Source organism: Pseudophryne corroboree, chromosome 8 (assembly GCF_028390025.1).
Source record: "Pseudophryne corroboree isolate aPseCor3 chromosome 8, aPseCor3.hap2, whole genome shotgun sequence".
NCBI lineage: Eukaryota > Metazoa > Chordata > Amphibia > Anura > Myobatrachidae > Pseudophryne > Pseudophryne corroboree.
In genome coordinates, this window is record NC_086451.1 from 34,943,556 (window position 1) to 34,969,233 (window position 25,678).

At 48.8% G+C, this 25,678-nt stretch overlaps 1 protein-coding gene across 1 annotated transcript in view; it reads left to right on the forward strand.

Moving 5' to 3' along the window:
* Nucleotides 1-230: 230 nt before the first annotated feature.
* MAMDC4 (MAM domain containing 4) overlaps nucleotides 231-25,678 on the forward strand; it is a 73,756-nt gene continuing 48,308 nt past the window's right edge. Inside the window, exons 1-10 of the mRNA XM_063938481.1 lie at nucleotides 231-279; nucleotides 5,294-5,389; nucleotides 10,272-10,445; nucleotides 11,921-12,046; nucleotides 12,624-12,766; nucleotides 12,843-12,927; nucleotides 14,636-14,755; nucleotides 20,527-20,646; nucleotides 24,013-24,095; nucleotides 25,354-25,521. Coding sequence (XP_063794551.1) covers nucleotides 231-279; nucleotides 5,294-5,389; nucleotides 10,272-10,445; nucleotides 11,921-12,046; nucleotides 12,624-12,766; nucleotides 12,843-12,927; nucleotides 14,636-14,755; nucleotides 20,527-20,646; nucleotides 24,013-24,095; nucleotides 25,354-25,521 — 1,164 coding nt within the window. The remainder of the gene's footprint in view (nucleotides 280-5,293; nucleotides 5,390-10,271; nucleotides 10,446-11,920; nucleotides 12,047-12,623; nucleotides 12,767-12,842; nucleotides 12,928-14,635; nucleotides 14,756-20,526; nucleotides 20,647-24,012; nucleotides 24,096-25,353; nucleotides 25,522-25,678) is intronic.

A 25,678-nucleotide genomic window follows, 5' to 3' on the forward strand; every position in this document is an offset into this window, starting at 1 on the left:
AAGTACGACGCGCGTGCGCACTGCGCCCCATACGCATGTGCAGAAATGCTGTTTTTTTACCTAATCGCTGTGCTGCGAACAACGTAAGCTAGCGATCAACTCGGAATGACCCCCAGTGTCCGATAACTGCCCAGTACTTTCAGCAGGGTGCCTGTTCCTAGACATAAAGAAAACTCAGTGCCCCTTTAAGGATTTTCCACCCACGTGGACTACGATTGGGAGTAGTAACCATGCCCAAAGTGTGGCCAGTGTCTACGTTACCACTAATTGGTGTCGCAGGTGATTAAACATATAAAATTACACCCAAAAAACATTGAAAAACTTGTGTCGGCCATTTCTGTGTCGGGATACGGTCATTAGGTCGACAACACTTAAGTCGACAGTCATTAGGTCGACCACTATTGGTCGACATGGTCCCTAGGTCGACATGTTCTAGGTCGACATGACAAAAGGTCGACATGAGTTTTTCTCAACTTTTTCATACTTTACGATCCACGTGGACTACAATTGGGAACGGTAACCTGTCCTGAGCGCAGTGGTAGTGGAACGAGGCACCTTGCCCGAAGCATGGCGAGCAAAGAGAGCCATGCGAGGACACTAATTGGGGTACCCCGTCACTGTACGGAGAAAACGACACCCAAATTTTTTTTTACAAATCTCATGTCGATCTTTTGTCACGTCAACCTAGAACATGTCGGCCTATGGACCATGTCGACCTAGCAGCCCTGTCGACCTACTGCATGTTGACCTAATGACTGTCGACCTAAGCGTGGTCGCCCCAATGACCCATACCCTCCATGTCAACCTTTTATGCCTGTCGACCTTTTGACCCTGTCGACCATATGGTGTTGACCTATTGACTGTCTAATAACTGTAGGTCTTCTATTACACACCCTGATTGTAGAAAGAAGTTAGAACAAGCTAGCCACGATGTCAGTGCAAGGTAGATTATAATACGTTGTCAGTCGTAGGTGACATTTAGGCGTTTTGTAAACTGCTATAAATTGAGTCCAATTTTCCATCGTACTCCTCTCCTCTGGCCATTGTTTCATGCAGTCCAATCCCGCTGCCGTGGCCATCATACTGTATATCGTCTGTGCTTGACCACTGAATATTTTTGTTGCCAGTGTAACCACCTTGTTGAGCCCATACACACACACTGGCCAACTCAACCAGAAAACCCTGGCATCAGCAAAGGGGCGGTGACGTCAGTGGTTTGCCCCAAGCGTTTGAAGTCACCAGTCCACAGAAGTTATTTCTGCAGAGCAAGTGTGCCAGGCTGCCACTCACACCCTGCACAGATAGAGAAGCCCCCCCCCCCCCCAAACTGGTAACATGCCGAAAATTACTGATAAAGAGCATAATACACATACAGTATATAGGACCTCATTCCGAGTTGATCGCTCGCTAGCTACTTTTAGCAGCCGTGCAAACGCATAGTCGCCGCCCACGGGGGAGTGTATTTTCGCTTCGCAGGAGTGCGAACGCCTGTGCAGCAGAGCGACAGCAAACACATTTTGTGTAGAACAAGACCAGCACTGTAGTTACTTATTCTGTGCGATGATTGCTGCGACAAGTGACACGATAATGACATCAGATACCCGCCCAGCCACGCCTGAGTGTTTCCAAACACTTCCAGAAAATGGTCAGTTGCCACCCAGAAACTCTCACTTCCTGTCAATCTCCTTGCGTCCGCCAGTGCGCCTGAAAGCGTTGCTAGAACCTGTGCAAAACCACAATGTTCATTGTACCCGTACGGCGCGCGTGCGCATTGCGGTGCATATGCATGCGCAGATTAGCCCCATTCTGCCATAATCGCTGCGCTGCGAAAATCCATAGCGAGCGATCAACTCGGAATGAGGGCCATAGTTCGACAGAAATAATTCCATTATTTCAGGTATAATATTTGTTTTAGGAATACATTTAATTTAATATATAGTAATGTGAGATGGGGTTTTCCAGAACAGTGGTTGGCAGGCCCCCAGTGATTGGCAGCATCCCTGTTGTAACTAATAGCATCCCTGCTGTAACCCATAGCATTCCTGCTGTGACCCATAGCATCCCTGCTGTGACTAATAGCATCCCTGCTGTGACTAATAGCATCCCTGCTGTGACTAATAGCATCCCTGCTGTGACCATTAGCAAACCCTGCTGTGACCCATAGCACCCCTGCTGTGACTAATAGCATCCCTGCTGTGACCCGTAGCAAACCCTGCTGCGACCCATAGCAAACCCTGCTGTGACCCATAGCATCCCTGCTGTGACCCATAGCATCCCTGCTGTGACCCATAGCATCCCTGCTGTGACCCATAGCATCCCAGCTGTGACCCATAACATCCCTGCTGTAACTAATAGCATCCCTGCTGTGACCCATAGCATCCCTGCTGTGACCCATAGCAAACCCTGCTGTGACCCATAGCATCCCTGCTGTAACTAATAGCATCCCTGCTGTCACCCATAGCATCCCTGCTGTCACCCATAGAAACCCTGCTGTAACTAATAGCATCCCTGCTGTGACCGATAGCAAACCCTGCCGTGACCCATAGAATCCCTGTTGTGACCCATAGCAAACCCTGCTGTGACCCATAACAAACCCTGCTGTGACCCATAGCATCCCTGCTGTGACCCATAGCATCCCTGCTGTGACCCATAGCATCCCTGCTGTAACTAATAGCATCCCTGCTGTGACCCATAGCATCCCTGCTGTGACTTATAGCATCCCTGCTGTGACCCATAGCATTCCTGCTGTGACCCATAGCATCCCTGCTGTGACCCATAGCATCCCTGCTGTGACCCATAGCAAACCCTGCTGTGACCCATAGCAAACTCTGCTGTGACCCATAGCATCTCTGCTGTGACTAATAGCATCCCTGCTGTGACCCATAGCATCCCTGCTGTGACCCATAGCATCCCTGCTGTGACCCATACCATACCTGCTGTGACTAATAGCATCCCTGCTGTGACTCATAGCAAACCCTGCTGTGACCCATAGCATCCCTGCTGTGACCCATAGCATCCCTGCTGTGACCCATAGCATCCCTGCTGTGACCTATAGAAACCCTACTGTAACTAATAGCATCCCTGCTGTGACCCATAGCATCCCTGCTGTGACCCATAGCATCCCTGCTGTGACCCATAGCATCCCTGCTGTGACCCATAGCAAACCCTGCTGTGACCCATAGCAAACCCTGCTGTGACCCATAGCAAACCCTGCTGTGACCCATAGCATCCCTGCTATGACTAATAGCATCCCTGCTGTGACCCATAGCATCCCTGCTGTGACCCATAGCATCCCTGCTGTGACCCATAGCATCCCTGCTGTGACCCATAGCATCCCTGCTGTGACCTATAGAAACCCTACTGTAACTAATAGCATCCCTGCTGTGACCCATAGCATCCCTGCTGTGACCCATAGCATCCCTGCTGTGACCCATAGCATCCCTGCTGTGACCCATAGCAAACCCTGCTGTGACCCATAGCAAACCCTGCTGTGACCCATAGCAAACCCTGCTGTGACCCATAGCATCCCTGCTATGACTAATAGCATCCCTGCTGTGACCCATAGCATCCCTGCTGTGACCCATAGCATCCCTGCTGTGACTAATAGCAAACCCTGCTGTGACCCATAGCAAACCCCACGGTGACCCGTAGCATCCCTGCTGTGATCCATAGCAAACCCTGCTGTGACCCCATAGTATCCCTGCTGTGACCCATAGCATCCTTTTGTGACCCATAGCATCGTTGCTGTGACCCACAGCATCCCTGCTGTGACCCATAGCATCCCTGCTGTGACCCATAGCAAACCCTGCTGTGACCCATAGCAAACCCTGCTGTGACCCATAGCAAACCCTGCTGTGACCCATAGCATCCCTGCTATGACTAATAGCATCCCTGCTATGACTAATAGCATCCCTGCTGTGACCCATAGCATCCCTGCTGTGACCCATAGCATCCCTGCTGTGACTAATAGCAAACCCTGCTGTGACCCATAGCAAACCCCACGGTGACCCGTAGCATCCCTGCTGTGATCCATAGCAAACCCTGCTGTGACCCCATAGTATCCCTGCTGTGACCCATAGCATCCCTGCTGTGACCCATAGCAAACCCTGCTGTGACCCATAGCATCCCTGCTGTGACCCATAGCATCCTTTTGTGACCCATAGCATCGTTGCTGTAACTAATAGCATCCCTGCTGTGACCCATAGCATCCCTGCTGTGACCCATAGCATCCCTGCTGTGACTAATAGCATCCCTGCTGTGACTAATAGCATCCCTGCTGTGACCCATAGCATCCCTGCTGTGACTCATAGCATCCCTGCTGTGACGAATAGCATCCCTGCTGTGACGAATAGCATCCCTGTTGTGACCCATAGCATCCCTGCTGTGACCCATAGAATCCCTGCTGTGACTCATAGCATCCCTGCTGTGACCCATAGCAAACCCTGCTGTGACCCATAGCATCCCTGCTGTGACCCATAGCAAACCCTGCGGTGACCCATAGCATCCCTGCTGTGATCCATAGCAAACCCTGCTGTGACCCCATAGTATCCCTGCTGTGACCAATAGCATCCCTGCTGTGACCCATAGCAAACCCTGCTGTGACCCATAGCAACCCTGCTGTGACCCATAGCATCCCTGCTGTAACTAATAGCATCCCTGCTGTAATTAATAACATCCCTGCTGTGACCCATAGCATCCCTGGTGTGACCAATAGCATCCCTGCTGTGACCCATAGCATCCCTGCTGTGACCCATAGCATCCCTGTTGTGACCCATAGCATCCCTGCTGTGACCCATATAATCCCTGCTGTGACTCATAGCATCCCCGCTGTGACTAATAGCATCCCTGTTGTGACAAATAGCATCCCTGCTGTGACCCATAGCATCCCTGTTGTGACCCATAGCATCCCTGCTGTGACCCATATAATCCCTGCTGTGACTCATAGCATCCCTGCTGTGACTAATAGCATCCCTGTTGTGACAAATAGCATCCCTGCTGTGACCCATAGCATCCCTGCTGTGACCCATAGCATCCCTGCTGTGACCCATAGCATCCCTGCTGTGTCCGGAGAGTCCCTTTTATTTTATACTAAATAGCTTCCTTATACACCACACGACACACAAGCATATACAGTAATACAAGTCAAACAGCATAAAGCAGAAATCTATGTTGGAATAATGGACACAGGTCTAGTGGTACAGTGACCCCATCCCTATCATGGTGTGTAATTGTGTTACGTGTGTTCTCAGCTTGTGGCATGTCTACTAATAATATGCACACACATTTTCTGTAGCTACTTCTGCTGCCTCTTCAACCTGTGACAGCCCCATCCAGAGCCGCTGTAACTTTGTATGTGACTGCTGGGATTGCTCCGATGAGCGGTACTGTGGTGAGTACAGTCATTCTATTGTTTTGGAGAAAAGTGACTCTTATTCAGGGGAATAGACTTCTGGGAAGAGCAATTTACAGTTTTTTATTTCTTTTTTTTTTTATATATATATTTTTTTTAAATTGCATACCACTCATTCTGCACCCTGTGCAGGTCAAGATAAAGCAGAGAATTATAATTACTGATAATTCCTGCTCATTGAAATACTTCATGACAGCCATTACCAGAGCCGGCACTAACCAATATGATGCCCATGCAAGATTTTGGCTGGTGCCCCCTAGCACCGCCGTAGTTCCGCCTCTGACCCTGCACCCCTTTCCCAGCACCATCACCCCTCACCCATAGCAGTTCTCATTTTGGTGTTCCTACCCCCTATATTTTAAATTGGAACAGTGCACACATTCTGCGCACAGCCCAAAAAGGGGCGTGTTCCTGCTAGGAAGGGGCATGGCCACACAATAGTGCACTTTTATTCACATTATATCATGCGATAGTGTCCCTAATTCACGTTACATCACACAGTAGTACCACCTTATAAACGTTACTCCTCACAGTAGTGCCCCTTATTCACATTACACCACACCATATTGCTCTTTATTCACATTAGACCACACAGTAGTGCCCTTTCTATATGTTACTCCACACAGTAGAGCACCTTATACACATAATGCCACACATTAATACCACACAGTGCCCCTTACATATTATGCCAACTTTTATTAATGCCCTTTTACACATAATGTCCCTTAAACGTACTGTATGCCGCACATTATTAATGCCCTTATACACATAATGACACACATAGTGCCCCTTACACATTTGGCGCATATTATTAATGCATATACACATGACACACATACTGCCCCTTACACATATGCTGGACACTATTGCACAACCAACCCCCCACCCCCCCGCACACAGCACTTACATTGCCGCTAACACTGTGACCTCTGCCTCTGCTTGGATACATATGTGTCCTCAAAAATCTTGCTTCAATTTGCCATGCAGCAGGAGATGCCTGGCGTGAGTCAGCTGTCGGGCGCCTTTTTTTGATGAAAGTGCACCTTGTTTGCATTACTATGTGGCTAGGATGCACAAGCAGCTTCTGCTCATTAAAATGATATGCGGCATGCCTATATTCTGGGTGTGACTGTGACTGTATCTGCATATGAAGTGCTATGTTACAGTGATTTCCCGGAATACACTGTAACGTAGCATTTCATATGCAGATACAGCTGCATACCAAATGCCCTAGGCATTTGCCTAGTTTGCCTATGCCTAGGGTCGGCTCTGGCCATTACAATGGGTAGCTTCCCTTACGGAGAGGCAGGTTAGAAAAAAAAAACGCCCCTCACTTCTCATGAGGGGGTGGATCCAGTGCTCCCGGGGAGGTTAGGGTTAGGCACAGGGCAGAAGATTGGGTTAGGCTGCGGGACTACGATTCAGCACTCCCAGGAAGGTTAAGGTTAGGCACTGGGCAGAGGATAGGGTTAGGCTGCAGGACTACAATCCAGCGCTCCCAGTAAGGTTAGGGTTAGGCACCGGGGAGAGGTTAGGGTTAGGCTGCAGGACTATGATCCAGCGCTCCAGAGGAGGATAGGATTAGGCAGCGGGAGGGGAGGGTAAGAAGAGGGGCGAGGGAAGGGACAAGATCCTTTAGGCCGCTTGGATCTAGACGCTCTGGGCTCTCTCTAGTATGCAAGGTGCCATTCGGTGTGCTCTGCAAGCCAAATTAGACGCCATGGGGCAACGACAATGCCGCCCCCAAGAATCGGAGCCCCGGTTGACTGCACCACTTGCCCACCCCTAGTTACGGCCCTGTATGCGTAATGAATAGTTTCTTTAAGTGGCTGTGTGAAAAGGAAAACATCTCCCACACTGAGAATGTGTAGTGGTAAATATATCCAACTGATAATGGCTAGAGAAGGTATGGATACCTATCCAGCCTCATGCCTCGCAAGCCTCTATCGCCGAGGCCTGGGCTTGTGTTTCATGGTCCCTAGGTATTTATTTTAGCAATGTCCCTTGTGTGCCTGCATGATTGCTGGCTGCTCTGGTCCATCTAAAAGTGGCTTCTTTGAAAGTGGTATGACCTTTCCAAGGTCCTGTCAGAATCACAAACCTCCGTTTTGTGTTCCTAAGACCAGTCATGGATAAATATACAATGTTTTCTCTCCCTAAATCTGCAAATTAGTTTTGTCTCTTCTTTACGGATTGGATAAAATGACCAACCAATTTTTTGTTTATTTTTTTATATGTTTATTGGAAATGTAAAGCATACATGTAGAAGACGTAGTATGTACGTAACACAACAATCAGTGCATTAGGGCAATAACCTGGAATAACAGGTAAACAATAATAACAGAAATAAAATGTAGGTCCGACCATTTACAGTAGGGATAGACAATACCTTAGGAACAAGAAGCACAGAACAATATAGAACAACTGAAAGAGAACACCCCAGAAGGCTGAGGAGACAACCATGTGCAGATCCATAAATACTGCGGTGGTGGCCAAAGAAGGGGAAATAGTCTCAAAAATATACACGACCGTGACTGTTCTCTAGGATAGGTGCCCCTAAAAGGGGCGGCCGGGGGGAGAGCCATTGGTCAATCAATCTAAATTATACCAGGAGGAGGTCAAACTTACAGACGGGGGTACATTAGTATCAGGGGGATTGGATACCTATTGATCCATTTTTCGCTGCCGTTGCAACTCAAGCTAAAAGCAGTGCAATGCCCCCTGTGCATGAACAAGAGAACAAAGAGGCTTGAAGGTCCTATATTGCCCAATTCACATCTAAGGTTAAGGCGATAACAATATCTCTCTTTATATAAGTATGGACAGACAACCAAAACTCTAAACAATAAAAGACACAGCACTGGTACTTGTACTTGGAGTATGGGTAAGGCAAGACCTTTACTGAGTCCATCCTGTGTCAGTGAGTAATAAATACACCTGTGCGCCTGCTGGGTGTCCTGGGAAATGTGTCAGTGAGTAATAACTACACCTGTACACCTGCTGGGTGACCTGGGAAATGTGTCAGTGAGTAATGACTACACCTGTGCACCTGCTGGGTGACCTGGGAAATGTGTAAGTGAGTAATAACTACACCTGTGCACCTGCTGGGTGACCTGGGAAATGTGTCAGTGAGTAATGAGTACACCTGTGTACCTGCTGGGTGACCTGGGAAATGTGTCTGTGAGTAATGACTACACCTGTGCACCTGCTGGGTACCTGGGAAATGTGTCAGTGAGTAATAACTACACCTGTGCACCTGCTGGGTGACCTGGGAAATATGTCAGTAAGTAATTACTACACCTGTGCACCTGCTGTATGACCTGGGAAATGTGTCGGTGAGTAATGAATACACGTGCACCTGCTGGGTGACCTGGGAAATGTGTCAGTGAGTAATGACTACACCTGTGCACCTGCTGGGTGACCTGGGAAATGTGTCAGTGAGTAATGAATACACCTGTGCACCTGCTGTATGACCTGGGAAATGTGTCGGTGAGTAATGAATACACGTGCACCTGCTGGGTGACCTTGGAAATGTGTCAGTGAGTAATGAGTACACCTGTGCACCTGCTGGGTGACCTGGGAAATATGTCAGTAAGTAATTACTACACCTGTGCACTGCTGGGTGACCTGGGAAATGTGTCAGTGAGTAATGAATACACCTGTGCACCTGCTGTATGACCTGGGAAATGTGTCGGTGAGTAATGAATACACGTGCACCTGCTGGGTGACCTTGGAAATGTGTCTGTGAGTAATGAATACACCTTTGCACCTGCTGGGTGACATGGGAAATGTGTCAGTGAGTAATGAATACACCTGTGCACCTGCTGTATGACCTGGGAAATGTGTCGGTGAGTAATGAATACACGTGCACCTGCTGGGTGACCTTGGAAATGTGTCTGTGAGTAATGAACACACCTTTGCACCTGCTGGGTGACATGGGAAATGTGTCAGTGAGTAATGAATACACCTGTGCACCTGCTGTATGACCTGGGAAATGTGTCGGTGAGTAATGAATACACGTGCACCTGCTGGGTGACCTTGGAAATGTGTCTGTGAGTAATGAATACACCTTTGCACCTGCTGGATGACCTGGGAAATGTGAACTGTTTGGGGTCCTTAGGACCAAGTTTGGCAACCAAGGATTAAACTAGATCAGTGGTTCTCACACTCAACCCCCAAGTTTTCCCAACAGGTCATGTTTTGAGGATGTGTGTCTGTGACAGGTGGGATAATTACTGACCCAGCAATATATATTCACTCACCTGTGCATGAGTAAAGACATCTGCAGACCATGACCTGTTGGGGGCACCTGAGGACTGGAGTTGAGAACCCCTGCTATGATGCTATGGACAACATATCCACTTATACAAGGTTTGCCAAATCTCTCCCCTATATTAGTAAGATATAAAATGTGGCCATGATAGCAGTTGTACAAACGCTGAGGACAGCGATGGGTAGCATACAAGAGGGAGAGCTGTTGATGTCAATGTGCTGTGGCTGGGGGGGCCCCGAACAGAGGGGGTCCGGGGTACAGTATCCCCTGCGCCCCCACCTTAAGCTATGGCCTCATGGTAGGGTACTAATTAAGATTTTTTTCCCCAAGTGCTAGTCCTGTTATTGCTGAGGAACCATCGCCCATAGGAAATAATTATACTGTCATCTAAATGGACAGGATACAGAGACCACCAGATGGTCTTATCTGCTTCAGCCCTTCATATAAAGCTTCTATCTCCATATGACCCTTATTATGCAAGAATACAACTACTAGTTACTCCTAGCCACTCCTCATGTCCTAACGTGTTGCGCTTTGCGCCCTGAATAATGCTGCCTTGCATGTGACCTGCTGCAACTCTGCCCTCAGGTTACCACCGAGCCTCGCCGGCTTGGGGGGTGCCCTTCAGCTGTGACTTTGAGCATGACGACTGCGGCTGGAAAGACATCAGTACATCCAACTTCCGATGGGTGAGAGACCGCCGGAGTTCTTCCATGTGGCAGTCCCAACCCCACTCCGATCACACCCTGAAGAACAAATGGGGTAACTCTGCTTTTTGCCTGTTAATACCTATATTGTATCTCCATGTGTGTGTAAATGTATGCTATCAGTGATATGCCCTGTGTGTACTGATAGTCCTGTAAACCCACGTACTTACCCTGTGGGACTGTGGATCATTATGTAACATTCTGAAATTTTGAAAGATTTACAACACACTCATTTAAACAGTGAAGGCGGATTATCTAATATACTATTCAATAGCAGCTTGGGGTATGGCAGATTTGAATGGGTCTTGATGGCGCGTTTCGCATCAAGTGTCTTGATGGCGCGTTTCGCATCAAGTGAAGGGGAGTGGCTAACTAACCAAGCAAGTACCTCTTGGCCACACAGACAATATCGCCAACAAATTCCAGTTCCACAAGTCTCTAGTCTATTATTTTTTTCTATACTTATCCTTTTCTTTTTTTTTTTTTTTTTATGCCTTAAATTATCATAGATATGTCTCATTCCTCTTTCTTTTTTTACACCATAAAATATAACACAGAATATCTATCTCACGGGAACGCACATCGGATCGGAAACACACCCAAAATGCCCAATTTCACCCGATATATCGTCCCGAATGCCCAAAATTGGATGAAATCGGGCATTATCGTTCTAGTGTATGGGGCCCTTAAGAGTTCTGAAATATATTCCCCATCTCCCATCTTAGTGATCTAGCGGTGGTAATAACAAAACAGGTATCGATACTAGCATGAGTATGCCAATGTCAGGGTATTTTACCAAGGTAACCATGGTGACAGCAGTGTTATCACCGGCAGTAACCCTTTCATGTATTGGACGAAACTAGCAACTGGAGATATGCACCATGTATCTGCATTATGTGCATGGCAGCCCTGCAGTCTGTGTATTTAATATGTACCCGGCTTAAAGTGACTGATCTGGAAGTCCGACTTCTGGGGGTCATTCCGAGTTGTTCGCTCGCAAGCGGATTTTAGTAGATTTGCTCATGCTAAGCCGCCGCCTACTGGGAGTGAATCTTAGCATCTTAAAATTGCGAACGATGTATTCGCAATAATGCGATTACACACCTCGTAGCAGTTTCTGAGTAGCTCCAGACTTACTCGGCATCTGCGATCAGTTCAGTGCTTGTCGTTCCTGGTTTGACGTCACAAACACACCCAGCGTTCGCCCAGACACTCCCCCGTTTCTCCGGCCACTCCTGCGTTTTTTCCGGAAACGGTAGCGGTTTTTCCCACACGCCCATAAAACGGCCTGTTTCCGCCCAGTAACACCCATTTCCTGTCAATCACATTACGATCGCCAGAACGATGAAAAAGCCGTGAGTAAAATTCCTAACTGCATAGTAAATTTACTTGGCGCAGTCGCAGTGCGGACATTGCGCATGCGCATTAAGCGGAAAATCGCTGCGATGCGAAGATTTTTACCGAGCGAACAACTCAGAATGACCCCCCTTATGTGTTCCCAGTGCGATCGTCCTTATGTCTTGCACACAGGTTGGCTGATGGCAGCAGAAGGTGAAAGCTGGAAATCTGCCGTATCTGCGCGTCTCCAGTCTCCGGTACTGAGGAATGCAGCCGCTACCTGCGAGATCCACATCCATTACCGCATGTTTACTGCAAGTGAGTTTGGTTTATTATCAGTGAATAAAAGAACCATTAATCCCGGAATAGGAAATATTAATATGAGTGATAAAGTTTAAATAATTTAGTAAGCAGACCTCTTAAAGGCCTAGCCCACCTTCAGTAATCTTTCATGTACTGACGTGTACATGCCTTAGGCTTCCTGCAACTTTTACTAAACTGATTGCTCGATCCTTCTGGCTTCCTTCTTCGTCTTTCAGCCATGTCTTTATGTCATCAGGCAGAGTTGGTTAGTTTCATTACCCTTGGATATGACATAGATCTGCTATGCTCTATGCAATAGACAATGCTGTATCCTATGGCAATGTAAATAATCAGCTCTGTTGGACATAGACATAACTGAAAGTATAAAAGGAGATGGTAAAGAAAATGCCATGAATTTAGTAAAAGTTGCAGAAGTGTAATCCAGCAAGCAAAAGTAATCTGAAGGTGCCAGCTCATTTTTTCTATCCTGCCTAGAGAGCCCTATAATAGTGTATGTAACATGTATGAGGCTTCTCTGATTCGCTGCAAGTGATCTAGGGGCACCTGGAGATATTCCTTATCTTTTCCTCAGACTCTCCTTATGTGAATGGGAGCCTCTCCGTGCAGCTGACAGACAGCACCCAGACATACAACCTGTGGGAAAGCAACCGGCGCAGTGTGTTGTCATGGAGACGAGCGGTCATGTTCATCGGCAGGATCACCGGGGAATTCCAGGTGTGACTTACACCCATATTTACCCTATGAACTGCCTCCCCTGGCTGCACCCACTGACTGTCTGTGTGCCCTGCAGGTTACAGTGACGGCATCACATGACGCTCTCAGCTTGGGAAACATTGCTTTGGATGACTTGGAGTTCCGCCACTGTGCTCTTTCAGGTACCATGCTAACCCCTCAGTGACACTATGGACTTTATGTGGTGATTACTGTGCCACTGTTTTGTCAGCTCCTGCATTGTGCCACTATTTGGCTCCATATTTGTTTACTATTAGCCACTATATGCCAATAACGCTGTAGTTCCAGGTCAGCACTTTGTACAGTAACTCTGTATTTCCAGGTCAGCACTTTGTACAGTAACTCCGTATTTCCAGGTCAGCACTTTGTACAGTAACTCTGTATTTCCAGGTCAGCACTTTGTACAGTAACTCTGTATTTCCAGGTCAGCACTTTGTACAGTAACTCTGTATTTCCAGGTCAGCACTTTGTACAGTAACTCTGTATTTTCAGGTCAGCACATTCTACAGGAACTCTGTATTTCCAGATCAGCACTTTGTACAGTAACACTGTAGTTTCAGGTCAGCACTTTGTACAGTAAATCTGTAGTTCCAGGTCAGCACTTTGTACAGTTACTTGATAGTTCCAGTTAAGCACTTTGTACAGTAACTCGGTACTTCCAGGCCAGCACTTTGCACAGTAACTCATTAGTTCCAGGCCAGCACTTTGTACAGTAACCCTGTAGCTCCAGGTCAGCACTTTGTACAGTAACTCTGTAGTTCCAGGTCAGCACTTTGTACAGTAACCCTGTAGCTCCAGGTCAGCACTATTGGGGTAATTCAGAGTTGATTGCAGCAGCAAATTTGTTAGCAGTTGGGCAAAACCATGTGCACTGCAGGTGGGGCAGATATAACATTTGCAGAGAGAGTTAGATTTGGGTGGGTTATTTTGTTTCTGTACAGGGTAAATACTGGCTGCTTTATTTTTACACTGCAATTTAGATTTCAGTTTGAATACACCACACCCAAATCTAACTCTCTCTGCACATGTTATAGCTGTCACCCCCCCCTACAGTGCACATGGTTTTGCCAAACTGCTAAGAAGTTTGCTGCTGCAATCAACTCCGAATTACCCCCTTTGTACAGTAACTCTGTATTTCCAGGTCAAAACTTTGTACAGTAACTCTAGTTTCAGGTCAGAACTTTGTACAGTAACTCTGTATTTCCAGGTCAACACTTTGTACAGTAACTCTGTAGTTCCAGGTCAGCACTTTGTACAGTAACTCTGTATTTCCAGGCAAGCGCTTAGTACAGTAACTCTGTATTTCCAGGTCAGCCTTTTGTACAGTAACTGTAGTTCCAGGTCAGAACTTTGTACAGTAACTCTGTAGTTCTAGGTTAGCACTTTGTACAGTAACTCTGTATTTCCATGTCAGCACTTTGTACAATATCTCTGTAGTTCCAGGTAAGCACTTTGTACAGTATATCTGTAGTTCCACGTCAACACTTTGTACAATATCTCTGTAGTTCCAGGTAAGCACTTTGTACAGTATATCTGTAGTTCCACGTCAAAACTTTGTACAGTAACTCTGTATTTTTCCAGGTCAGCGCTTTGTACAGTAACTCTGTATTTCCAGGTCAGACCTTTGTACAGTAACTCTGTATTTCCAGGTCAAAACTTTGTACAGTAACTCTGTATTTCCAGTTCAGGACTTTGTACAGTAACTCTGTATTTCTAGGTCAAAACTTTGTACAGTAACTCTATTTCCAGGTCAAAACTTTGTACAGTAACTCTGTATTTCCAGGTCAGCACTTTGTACAGTATCTCTGTATTCCCAGGTCAGAACTTTGTACAGTAACTCTGTATTTCCAGGTCCACAGGCAGAGTGTGCAGCCGGACAGTTCCACTGTGATTCTGGCAGCTGCGTGGATGACGGTGTCCGCTGTGATGGGACTGATGATTGTGGTGATAAGTCTGATGAGAGCAGTTGTGGTGAGTAGTATATTGCTACTTTGTTGCAGAACTCCCTGCTAGATTTCTCAGATTGCTGTCATGGGAGCTGTCATATTCCACTCATCAGCTTCCCTTGTGGTAAATTTATGTGTGATATACAGTCCATCAGCTCATACATCAGGGGAGTATCTGGGCTATTTCCCGTTCACCTCAGGGGATCAGTCATTATCTCCCTACTGGTCTTTCTCAATGCAGACTCTCACCACTACAAACCATTCTGAATCATACTTACCTACACTGAATATCTCCTATCCGGGAGATGCCCGGAGAGAAGCAGGTCGGCAGAGATGGGGGTTATGATAATCGTGTTGTTAGGCCACTCCCCCTCACTGGGAAATTGCCCCCGATTGGCAGATACCCTACCCTAGCCCTAACCAATCCCTAACTGCAGCCAACCCTACCCTATCCCTACCTGCAGCCCAACCCTACCCTACCCCTAACTGCAGCTTAACCCGACCCTATCCCTAACTGCAGCCTAACACTACCCTATCCCTAACTGCAGCCTAACACTACCCTATCCCTAACTGCAGCCTAACCCTACCCTATCCCTAACTGCAGCTTATCCCTACCCTATCTGCAGCCTAACCCTACCCTATCCCTAACTGCATCCTAACCCTACCCCTAACTGCAGCCTAACCTTACTCTATCCCTAATTGCAGCCTAACCCTTCCCAATCCCTAACTTCAGCCTAACCCTACCCTATCCCTAACTGCAGCCTAACCCTACCCTATCCCTAACTGCAGCCCAACACTACCCTAGCCCTAACTGCAGCCTAACTCTACCCTAGCCCTAACTGCAGCCCAACCCTACCCTAGCCCTAACTGCAGCCAAACCCTACCCTAGCCCTAACTGCAGCCCAACCCTACCCTATCCCTAACTGCAGCCCAACCCTACCCTAGCCCTAACTGCAGCCCAACCCTACCCTACCCCTAACTGCAGCCCAACACTACCCTATCCCTAATTGCAGCCTAACCCTACCCTATCCCTAACTGCAGCCTAACCCTACCCTATCCCTATCTGCAGCCTAACCCTACCCTATCCCTAACTGCAGCCCAACACTACCCTATCCCTAACTGCAGCCTAACCCTACCCTATCCCTACCTGCAGCCCAAACCTACCCCTAACTGCAGCCCAACCCTACCCTATCCCTAACTGCAGCCCAACCCTACCCTATCCCTAACTGCAGCCGAACCCTACCCCTAACTGCAGCCCAACACTACCCTATCCCTAACTGCAGCCCAACGCTACCCTATCCCTAACTGCAGCCCAACACTACCCTATCCCTAACTGCAGCCTAACCCTACCCTAGCCCTAACTGCAGCCCAACCCTACCCTATCCCTAACTGCAGCCTAACCCTACCCCTAACTGCAGCCCAACACTACCCTATCCCTAACTGCAGCCTAACGCTACCCTATCCCTAACTGCAGCCTAACCCTACCCTATCCCTAACTGCAGCCCAACCCTACCCTATCCCTAACTGCAGCCTAACCCTACCCTATCCCTAACTGCAGCCTAACCCTACCCTATCCCTAACTGCAGCCTAACCCTACCCTACCCCTAACTGCAGCCCAACCCTACCCTATCCCTAACTGCAGCCTAACCCTACCCTATCCCTAACTGCAGCCTAACCCTACCCTATCCCTAACTGCAGCCTAACCCTACCCTACCCCTAACTGCAGCCCAACCCTACCCTATCCCTAACTGCAGCCTAACTCTACCCTATCCCTAACTGCAGCCTAACCCTACCCTATCCCTAACTGCAGCCTAACCCTACCCTACCCCTAACTGCAGCCCAACCCTACCCTATCCCTAACTGCAGCCTAACCCTACCCTATCCCTAACTGCAGCCTAACCCTACCCTATCCCTAACTGCAGCCCAACCCTACCCTATCCCTAACTGCAGCCTAACCCTACCCTATCCCTAACTGCAGCCTAACCCTACCCTATCCCTAACTGCAGCTTATCCCTACCCTATCCCTAACTGCAGCCCAACACTACCCTATCCCTAACTGCAGCCCAACACTACCCTATTCCTAACTGCAGCCTAACCCTACCCTATCCCTAACTGCAGCCTAACCCTACCCCTAACTGCAGCCTAACCCTACCCTATCCCTAACTGCAGCCTAACCCTACCCTATCCCTAACTGCAGCCCAACCCTACCCTATCCCTAACTGCAGCCTAACCCTACCCTATCCCTAACTGCAGCCTAACCCTACCCTACCCCTCAGTGGCGTAACTAGAAGTTTTTCTCCCCCAAGCCAAAAAATTCTTCGGCGCCCCCCCCCCCCCCAATCCCCCATAATTGGCACCATGAAAGGGACAACATGCGCGCGCCGCCAAAAAGGGTGTGTGGCTTCGTTGGAATGGGCGTGGCTTTGCATAAAGGGGCGTGGTATTGCAGGAAAAGACTTCCTTATACCCCAGTTTTGCAACCTGCACGCCCAGACGTTAGCCACCACTGGAAAGAAAAATAATCCTGATTCATGCACCTTACATTATTTGTCATTTTTCCTCCTTATAGTAATGCCCAGTATACATTATGCCACATACTGCAATGGCCCTTATACATTATGCCACATACAATAATGCACATGACACAATATGCACACACTGTAATGCCCCCGACACATTATGCCACACACCGTAATGCCTGTGACACATTATGCCACACACCGTAATGCCTGTGACACATTATGCCACACACCGTAATGCCTGTGACACATGACGACAGGAATCGCAAAGCCCGTTATACATTATGCTACACACTGCAATGCCCCTGATACATTATAGCACATACAATGTCTGTGACACATTATGCCACACACCGTAATGCCTGTGACACATTATGCCACACACCGTAATGCCTGTGACACATGACGACAGGAATCGCAATGCCCGTTATACATTATGCTACACACTGCAATGCCCCTGATAGATTATAGCACATACAATGCCTGTGACACATTATGACACACACTGCAATGACCCTGAGACATTATACAACATACCACAATGCCCGTGATATAGTATACAACACACAGTAATGCCCGACACATTATGACACATACCGCAATGTCCGTGATACATTATGCCACACACTGCAATGACCCTGAGACATTATACCACATATCACAATGCCCGTGATATAGTATACCATACACCATAATACCTGTGACACATACCGCAATGCCCGTTATACATTATGCCACACTGCAATGCCCCTGAGACATTATACCACATACCACAATGCACGTGATATAGTATGCCACACACCGTAATGCCTGTGACACATTATGACACACACCGCAATGTCCGTGATACATTATGCCACACACCGTAATGCCCATTACACATTAAGTCCTACAGTAAGGCTTCTAATTACTTTTAAATTACCTGCTCGTTGCCAGGGGTTTCATGCTCTTGGTTCCATGCACGGTGCCAGGGGTTTTCATGCTCAGGGTGTCATGCTCGTTGCCAGGTGTTTCATGCACTGGGTGTCATGCTCGTTGCCAGGAGTTTCATGCACTGGGTGTCATGCTCGTTGCTAGGGGGTAGTGCTTGTTGCTAGGGCTGTGCTCCCAGTGCCACATATTCCCCCACGGTGCCAGGTACTCACATGCCCCCAGTGCCAAATATAGCCCCCCCTCCCCCAGTGCCACATATGCCCCCAGTGCCAGATATTCCCCCACAGTGCCAGGTGCTCACGTGACCCCAGTGCCAAATATAGCCGTCCGTCCCCCATGTGCCATATATCCCCCTCAGTACCCCCCCAGTGCCATATATGCCCCCTCAGTGCCATATATGCCCCCACACTTCCCCCCCCAGTGCCATATATACCCCCTCAGTGCCCCCCCAGTGCCATATATGCCCCCTCAGTGCCCCCTGTGCCATACATGCCCCCTCAGTGCCATATATGCCCCCTCAGTGCCCCTGTGCCATACATGCCCCCTCAGTGCCATATATGCCCCCTCAGTGCCCCCTGTGCCATACATGCCCCCTCAGTGCCATATATGCCCCCTCAGTGCCCCCTGTGCCATACATGCCCCCTCAGTGCCATATATGCCCCCTGTGCCATACATGCCCCCTCAGTGCCATATATGCCCCCTGTGCCATATATGCCCCCTGTGCCATACATGCCCCCTCAGTGCCATATATGCCCTCAGTGCCATATATGCCCCCTGTGCCATACATGCCCCCTCAGTGTCCCCCCTCCCCTCGCTGCTGCGAAGGAGGGACAAGGAGGGCACAGCGCGCGCCTCTCTCATGTCCCTCCTGCATCTCCGTCTCTCTGGTCTAATAAAGGAAGTGCCGGTTCGTGAGCCAATCAGAGCTCACGAACGGCACTTCCATTATTAGACCAGACGGACGGAGACGCAGGATGGACACTGGAGAGGCGCGTGCGGCACGCTGTGCCCTCCGTGTCCCGTTACAGCAGGGAGGGAGAGGAGACAGCAGATTGACATGCGGACGCTCGTCCGCATGTCAATCTGCTCTAAATCAGTGGCGGCGCCCCCGCAGCCCCTCGCCCCCAAGCCACCGCGAGGGCTGCGGGGGCAGTAGTTACGCCACTGTTACCCCTAACTGCAGCCCAACCCTACCCTATCCCTAACTGCAGCCTAACCCTACCCTATCACTAACTGCAGCCTAACCCTACCCTATCACTATCTGCAGCCCAACCCTACCCTATCCCTATCTGCAGCCTAACCCTACCCTATCCCTACCTGCAGCCCAACACTACCCTAGCCCTAACTGCAGCCTAACCCTACCCCTAACTGCAGCCTAACTCTACCCTAGCCCTAACTGCAGCCCAACCCTACCCCTATCTGCAGCCCAACCCTACCCTATCCCTAACTGCAGCCCAACACTACCCTATCCCTAACTGCAGCCCAACCCTATCCTATCCCTAACTGCAGCCCAACCCTACCCTATCCTTAACTGCAGCCCAACCCTACCCCTATCTGCAGCCCAACCCTACCCTATCCCTAACTGCAGCCCAACACTACCCAATCCCTAACTGCAGCCCAACCCTACCCTATCCCTAACTGCAGCCCAACCCTACCCTATCCCTAACTGCAGCCCAACCCTACCCTATCCTTAACTGCAGCCTAACCCTACCCTATCCCTAACTGCAGCCCAACCCTACCCTATCCCTAACTGCATCCTAACCCTATCCCTAACTGCGGCCCAACCCGACCCTATCCCTAACTGCAGCCCATCACTACCCTAGCCCTAACTGCAGCCTAACCCTACCCTATCCCTAACTGCAGCCCAACCCTACCCTAGCCCTAACTGCAGCCCAACCCTACCCTAGCCCTAACTGCAGCCCAACCCTACCCTATCCCTAACTGCAGCCTAACCCTACCCCTAACTGCAGCCCAATACTACCCTATCCCTAACTGCAGCCTAACCCTACCCTATCCCTATCTGCAACCCAACCATACCCTAGCCCTAACTACAGCCTAACCCTACCCTATCTGCAGCCTAACCCTACCCTATCCCTAACTGCAGCCCAACACTACCCTATCCCTAACTGCAGCCTAACCCTACCCTGTCCCTAACTGCAGCCTAACCTTACCCCTAACTGCAGCCTAACCCTTCCCTATCCCTAACTGCAGCCTAACCCTTCCCTATCCCTAACTGCAGCCCAACACTACCCTAGCCCTAACTGCAGCCTAACCCTAAACCTGTAATGTAGACATAATGACTACATACCATCTGTCTATATACTACATGTTCTTCTCGTTTCAGAGGGATTCCAGACCTGCAGCTTTACACAGGACTCTTGTTTCTGGAATACATCTACATGGGAAAGGGTTAATGGATCTGACTCCAAGCCTGACAGAGATCACACGACAAACAGCCAATCAGGTGATATCACATGTATACACGTGTTACTTCCGAGTATTCCGGGTGGCCCGGTACTTCTATGACTGTCCATAGCAGGGAGCCGCTATAGGCCGCTAGTTATGGTACTTCTGCCATGTTTCCCCCTGCCAGCGGTACACCAATATGTCTTTCCCGCCAGAAATAATACAAAATTAGTGTATGATTGCAGACTATATGTGTGTGCTCATCAGCCGGCCCTATGGATTGTGCCCCGTGTAAGCTGACCACCAAACGCTTTCATCCACCCAGCTTGCCTGACCCTTCAGCCATGGCCCGTCGTCCTGCTGCAGGAGGCAGAATCGTATAAAATGTCAGCTCTGCTGTCCTGTGCTCTCTGCGGAGCTGATTCTGAGCCTGACCCAGCCGAGTCCGTGTGTGCGTCTTTTTCCGATTGCCCGTGTGCAAGCTCTATCCTGGTGCACAGCCGTGCATGGGCTGGGGTGCCCACTTTGTGCATTAGACGCTGAAATCCCATTTGGTGCATCTTTAGATGCAATCATTAGACTCTTGCACCAACCCCATGCTAGGTTGCAGAGTCTCCGCCAGAGTATGGGCTCCTATATGAGTGATTAAGCATCTCATGTCGTAACCACTATCAGCAACACGCCGGCAAGATTGCCATAACATGCCCATAAGATGGGCCATCTCCATGTGCCTCCCTGTCACTGCCCGGGACCGGCGCTTCCACTGAGGGGGTGGCCCAGGGTTGGTGCCAGGACCTGCTGTGGCTGTTTGGAAAAGGTAGCGTGGTCCTATCTCTCCCGGACACCTTGATGTCACGCTGGTAGCAGCCACCGCAACGCCCCACTAGCACCCGTATTTTACAGTAGCCGCGGCCGTCAAGCATAGGCAGTAACTTTGACAGCTCCTGGAACCCTGGCCGGGGATGACGTGAGGACCTGCTCCAGGTTCCTTCCCAACTCCACATCGCAGCCTGCAGGTACGGTGGCTGCCCAGGGTTGGGGGGGGGGGGGGGGGGCAGGTAAGCAGACCATGCACACAGGCGGGGAAAGGGGGGGGGGGGGGGATGGAATTGCAGCCATATAACAGAGTGGGGTGGGGGTGTCCGGGACAGCAGGCCCCCACACAGACAGGGGAGGTGGGGGAAAGAGAGCAGTCATGCAACAGACTGGGGGTGGGGGAGAGCAGCAGCATGTGCACGGGAGGGGGGGGGGGGGAATAGTGCAGCTGACATGCAACAGACTTTCACCTGAGGGGTGGGTAGGGGGTAAAAGGGGCAGTAGGCAGAAGATTTGCCTAGGGTGCCGAGAAACATACATACATTTCTGAACCCGTGCATCTCAATCGCTAAGCTAACACCGGGGAATGTATGCACAGTGCGATTTTATAGCGCAGTGGAAAAACATTGACCATTTGCGTGGATTTCAGCATAGCGTTAGACTCACGCCCGGTGTGTCAGTAGCAGCAATTGTTTCCAGCCGATCAGCATTACCAGATAATCAGTAATAGTGGAGACATCTGACAGTCTGCTTATAGGGGGTCATTCCGAGTTGATCGCTCGTTAGCAACTTTTTGCAGCGCTGCGATCAGATAGTCGCCGCCTATGTGGAGTGTATTTTAACTTTGCAAGTGTGCGAACGCATGTGCAGCCGACGGCACGAAAAAGTTTTTTGCAGTTTCTGAGTAGCTCTGGACTTACTCAGCCGCTGCGATCACTTCAGTCTTTTTGGTCCCAGAATTGACGTCAGACACCCGCCCTGCAAACGCTTGGACACGCCTGCGTTTTCCCAAACACTCCCAGAAAACGGTCAGTTGACACCCACAAATGCCCTCTTTCTGTCAATCACCTTGCGATCGGCTGTGCGAATGGATTCTTCGTTAAATCCATCGCCCAGAACCGATCATCTTTGTACCCGTACGACGCGCCTGTACATTGCGGTGCATACACATGCGCAGTTTTGCCAAGATTTAACCTGATCGCAGCGCTGCAAAAAGTTGCTAGCGAGCGATCAACTCGGAACGACCCCCATAATGTCTTTAATGCAAAGATTATACAATGTTGCCCCATATTCTATATAATTTATTATTATTATTATTATTATTATTATTATTTTAAAAACTCTATAGGGTGTAAATAATGTATTTTAGTCCCTTTTTTTAATATTACTCCTAAAATGTTGTTTTGGCCAAACTTTCCTTGGAAACCAGAAGCTTTGGTGAACATTCCCTATACTCTTCACATAGCGCGATCTGCTCATTTTATAAACAAATGAAGAATAATCAGTAATAGATGTATAATAGTAACACATTAGTAACTAAAGCCCAGCCCACATTTTACTTAATGACGCAAGATGCGGCTGTAATGGGGCACAGGGCCTGATTCATTATACGCACCCCCGATGGTTTGAGTACAAATACGATGTGTGCAGAACAGATCTTTTAATATCGCTCGCATCCCCTGTCAGCCGCAGCGTGATTGACAGGGTGGAATGGGGGCGGCACCCGGCACCGTTCTTCAAAACAAGGGCGTATGAAGGCGTGACGAGTTCAGGGTCTGTGTCGTCGGGTACACTCTTCCTGGAGCTTGGTGTGTCGATCCGACGGCTAAGTAAGCTTACGCAGTAAGCTTACGCAGACTAGACGGAGCCAGTAACCATCGCGAATCACGACTGATGGTTGTGATGGCGATGGGAGTCTGATACTCGCTAATGCTAACAAGAGGCAGCGATCTCCTACAGACGTCTCCCGCTGCATTACAATTTTAATTAGACAGAATTGCACAGCTGCTTCCTTACAAATTCCGCTACCAACCTCTTCCCGTGTGTCCAACCGTGCAGCCAAATGTGCAAGGACTGAGGTGCCCACTTTCAGCGCCCGTGCACGCTGTAATACCGGTTGGTGCATCAGCATATGCAACCATCGTTCGCACCATTGAAACCTTGCACTAGCCCTACGGGAGGTGCAGGTTCTCCATCTGACCGTGGTCTCCTATGCCTGGGGCTGTGCGCATAGAACTCAGCCGATTGCATTGACACGCCTCGGACTCTCCCATAACGCGCCCTTTAAAGGGACCATTTTTGTGCGCAGTAGTAACCATCACTCAGTCATCGGCCAGAAACGCCCTTCACTTTTACAAAACATTTTTGATAACGTCTGTCTCGACCGCAGCCTCGCCTTTATGTGTACACTCTGGTCATAGGAGTCTTTAGGAATTTCCGTGCACGCGCTGTAGAAAGACGATTGCTCAACAGCATTGCGTGGTTTAGCCTTGTGAATGGTTGCCCCTTTAAAAAAAGGGTTCGGGTTCAGCCGGCATCCCACACGGCCGCAGTACTCTGACTTTTTTAAATCCCGCCCTATATCTAATTAATTTTTTTTAAATTACAGGTTATTTTTTGCGAGCTTTACAGAAAACTACAAGCAGCCTAATCAGCCCCCAGCTGCAGGAAAACGACACCCAGCCGTGCTATGTAAGTTATATTCATAGCTGTTCCCCAGCGGAACTCTCTGTATATATTATTTAAATCATATCTACTATTGTAGGCTTTCCTTGTTTGTTTGGATGAACAACAAAAACAAATTAGCATTGTTTCTAACCAATCTACTTGTGAGCAGATGTCAGACAACTTGCGTCAATTTAGTTTGAAAAGAGGTTAATCTGAGCTTCAGATTATCCTTCTTCTCTGAAATAAAAAAATGGCTGCGAGTTAGGATTATGCAAGTATTTTACTTTGTGGCAACAGTATTGCTGCATTCAAGAAAACTAAAAACTCACAGTGCTACTACAGGGGCAGATTGAGAGAGGAGGGGACCCATGTGGCACCCCATCTCTCACAGGTGCATGTGCCGAGATTTGTATACTACACAATAAAAGAAATACAAAGATCTTCATTGCATATCTTTGCAAAGATATGGTTAAGCCGCCAGGCTGCGTCAAGGCATCTCTGTTACTGGCAGTCCCTAACGCTACATGATAATAGCACCCTATAATGGGTCATATATTTGCACTCCTAGATCCTCCAAATGGCACTACAAGGACCAGCATGCCCTCCAACTACTGGTCCCATCCATGCCTCTCAGAACATGCATGAAAGGGAGAAAAAAAATATTTCCTGTCTTTTCTTGTTAGAATAACCCCTCCCTTTCATGCGCTTGAGAAGGATTACTATATTGGTTGAGCAGCTGCCATTTTATATTGCCGTGTATCAGTCTACAGAGCGTGCACTGGTCTCTGGTAACATGGTGCCATTTTCCCAGTGATCGCTTTATTGCTCATGTGCAGATCTCCAGGAAAATGGCGCCCGCACCATTTCCCATTCATTTCTGAGGCACCAGCAGACAGGTAAGTATTGTCTACGAGTGCCGGGTGTGCGGTGTGGGCAAGCCCTGGACACCCAGCACCCATTACAAATATACCCATATGTTGCTGGTGCTATAGAAGTTTTGCTAAGCGGTTATTTTGCTTCATATCGGTTTGAAAAGAGTGGAGAAAAGGTCCAGTGGAGAAGTTGCCCATGGCAACCAATCAGCTTTGAATGAAGCCTTTATCAAGTACATTCTATAAAATGTAAGGGAGATGCTGATTGATCGCCATGGGCATGGGAATAGACCCCTAAGTCTTTGAGTATAGTCCGAATGCAGTTTCGTTACTGACCGAGCTTTGTCGAAAAGCAATTCTGGATTTACAGTTCCGGCTCCGACCATTCATTCATCTGTCTCGTCCAACAGGTCGTGTTCTATTACCTCCTGGATGGCTCCAGCTCTGGCTCACTGGTCGTCAAGTTCCGAACCCCTCTAAATAATAATGGAGACCAAATACTATTAGAAAGAAAAGGACAGAGGGGCTCCGTGTGGCTCAGAGAGAAGGTCCATTTCCCTCATTCCAATGACTTCCATGTAAGACCACATTTATCGCTGTGTGCGGCTTAGGAAATGCGATCTCCGGTTTCCAGCCCTTGTTCCGGCTGAGGAGTGACACAGAATCCCCCACATTGTACTGACATTACTGTAACCATTGCTGTTGAATGATGGCGCTGTCTTCTGTCCTCTTCTT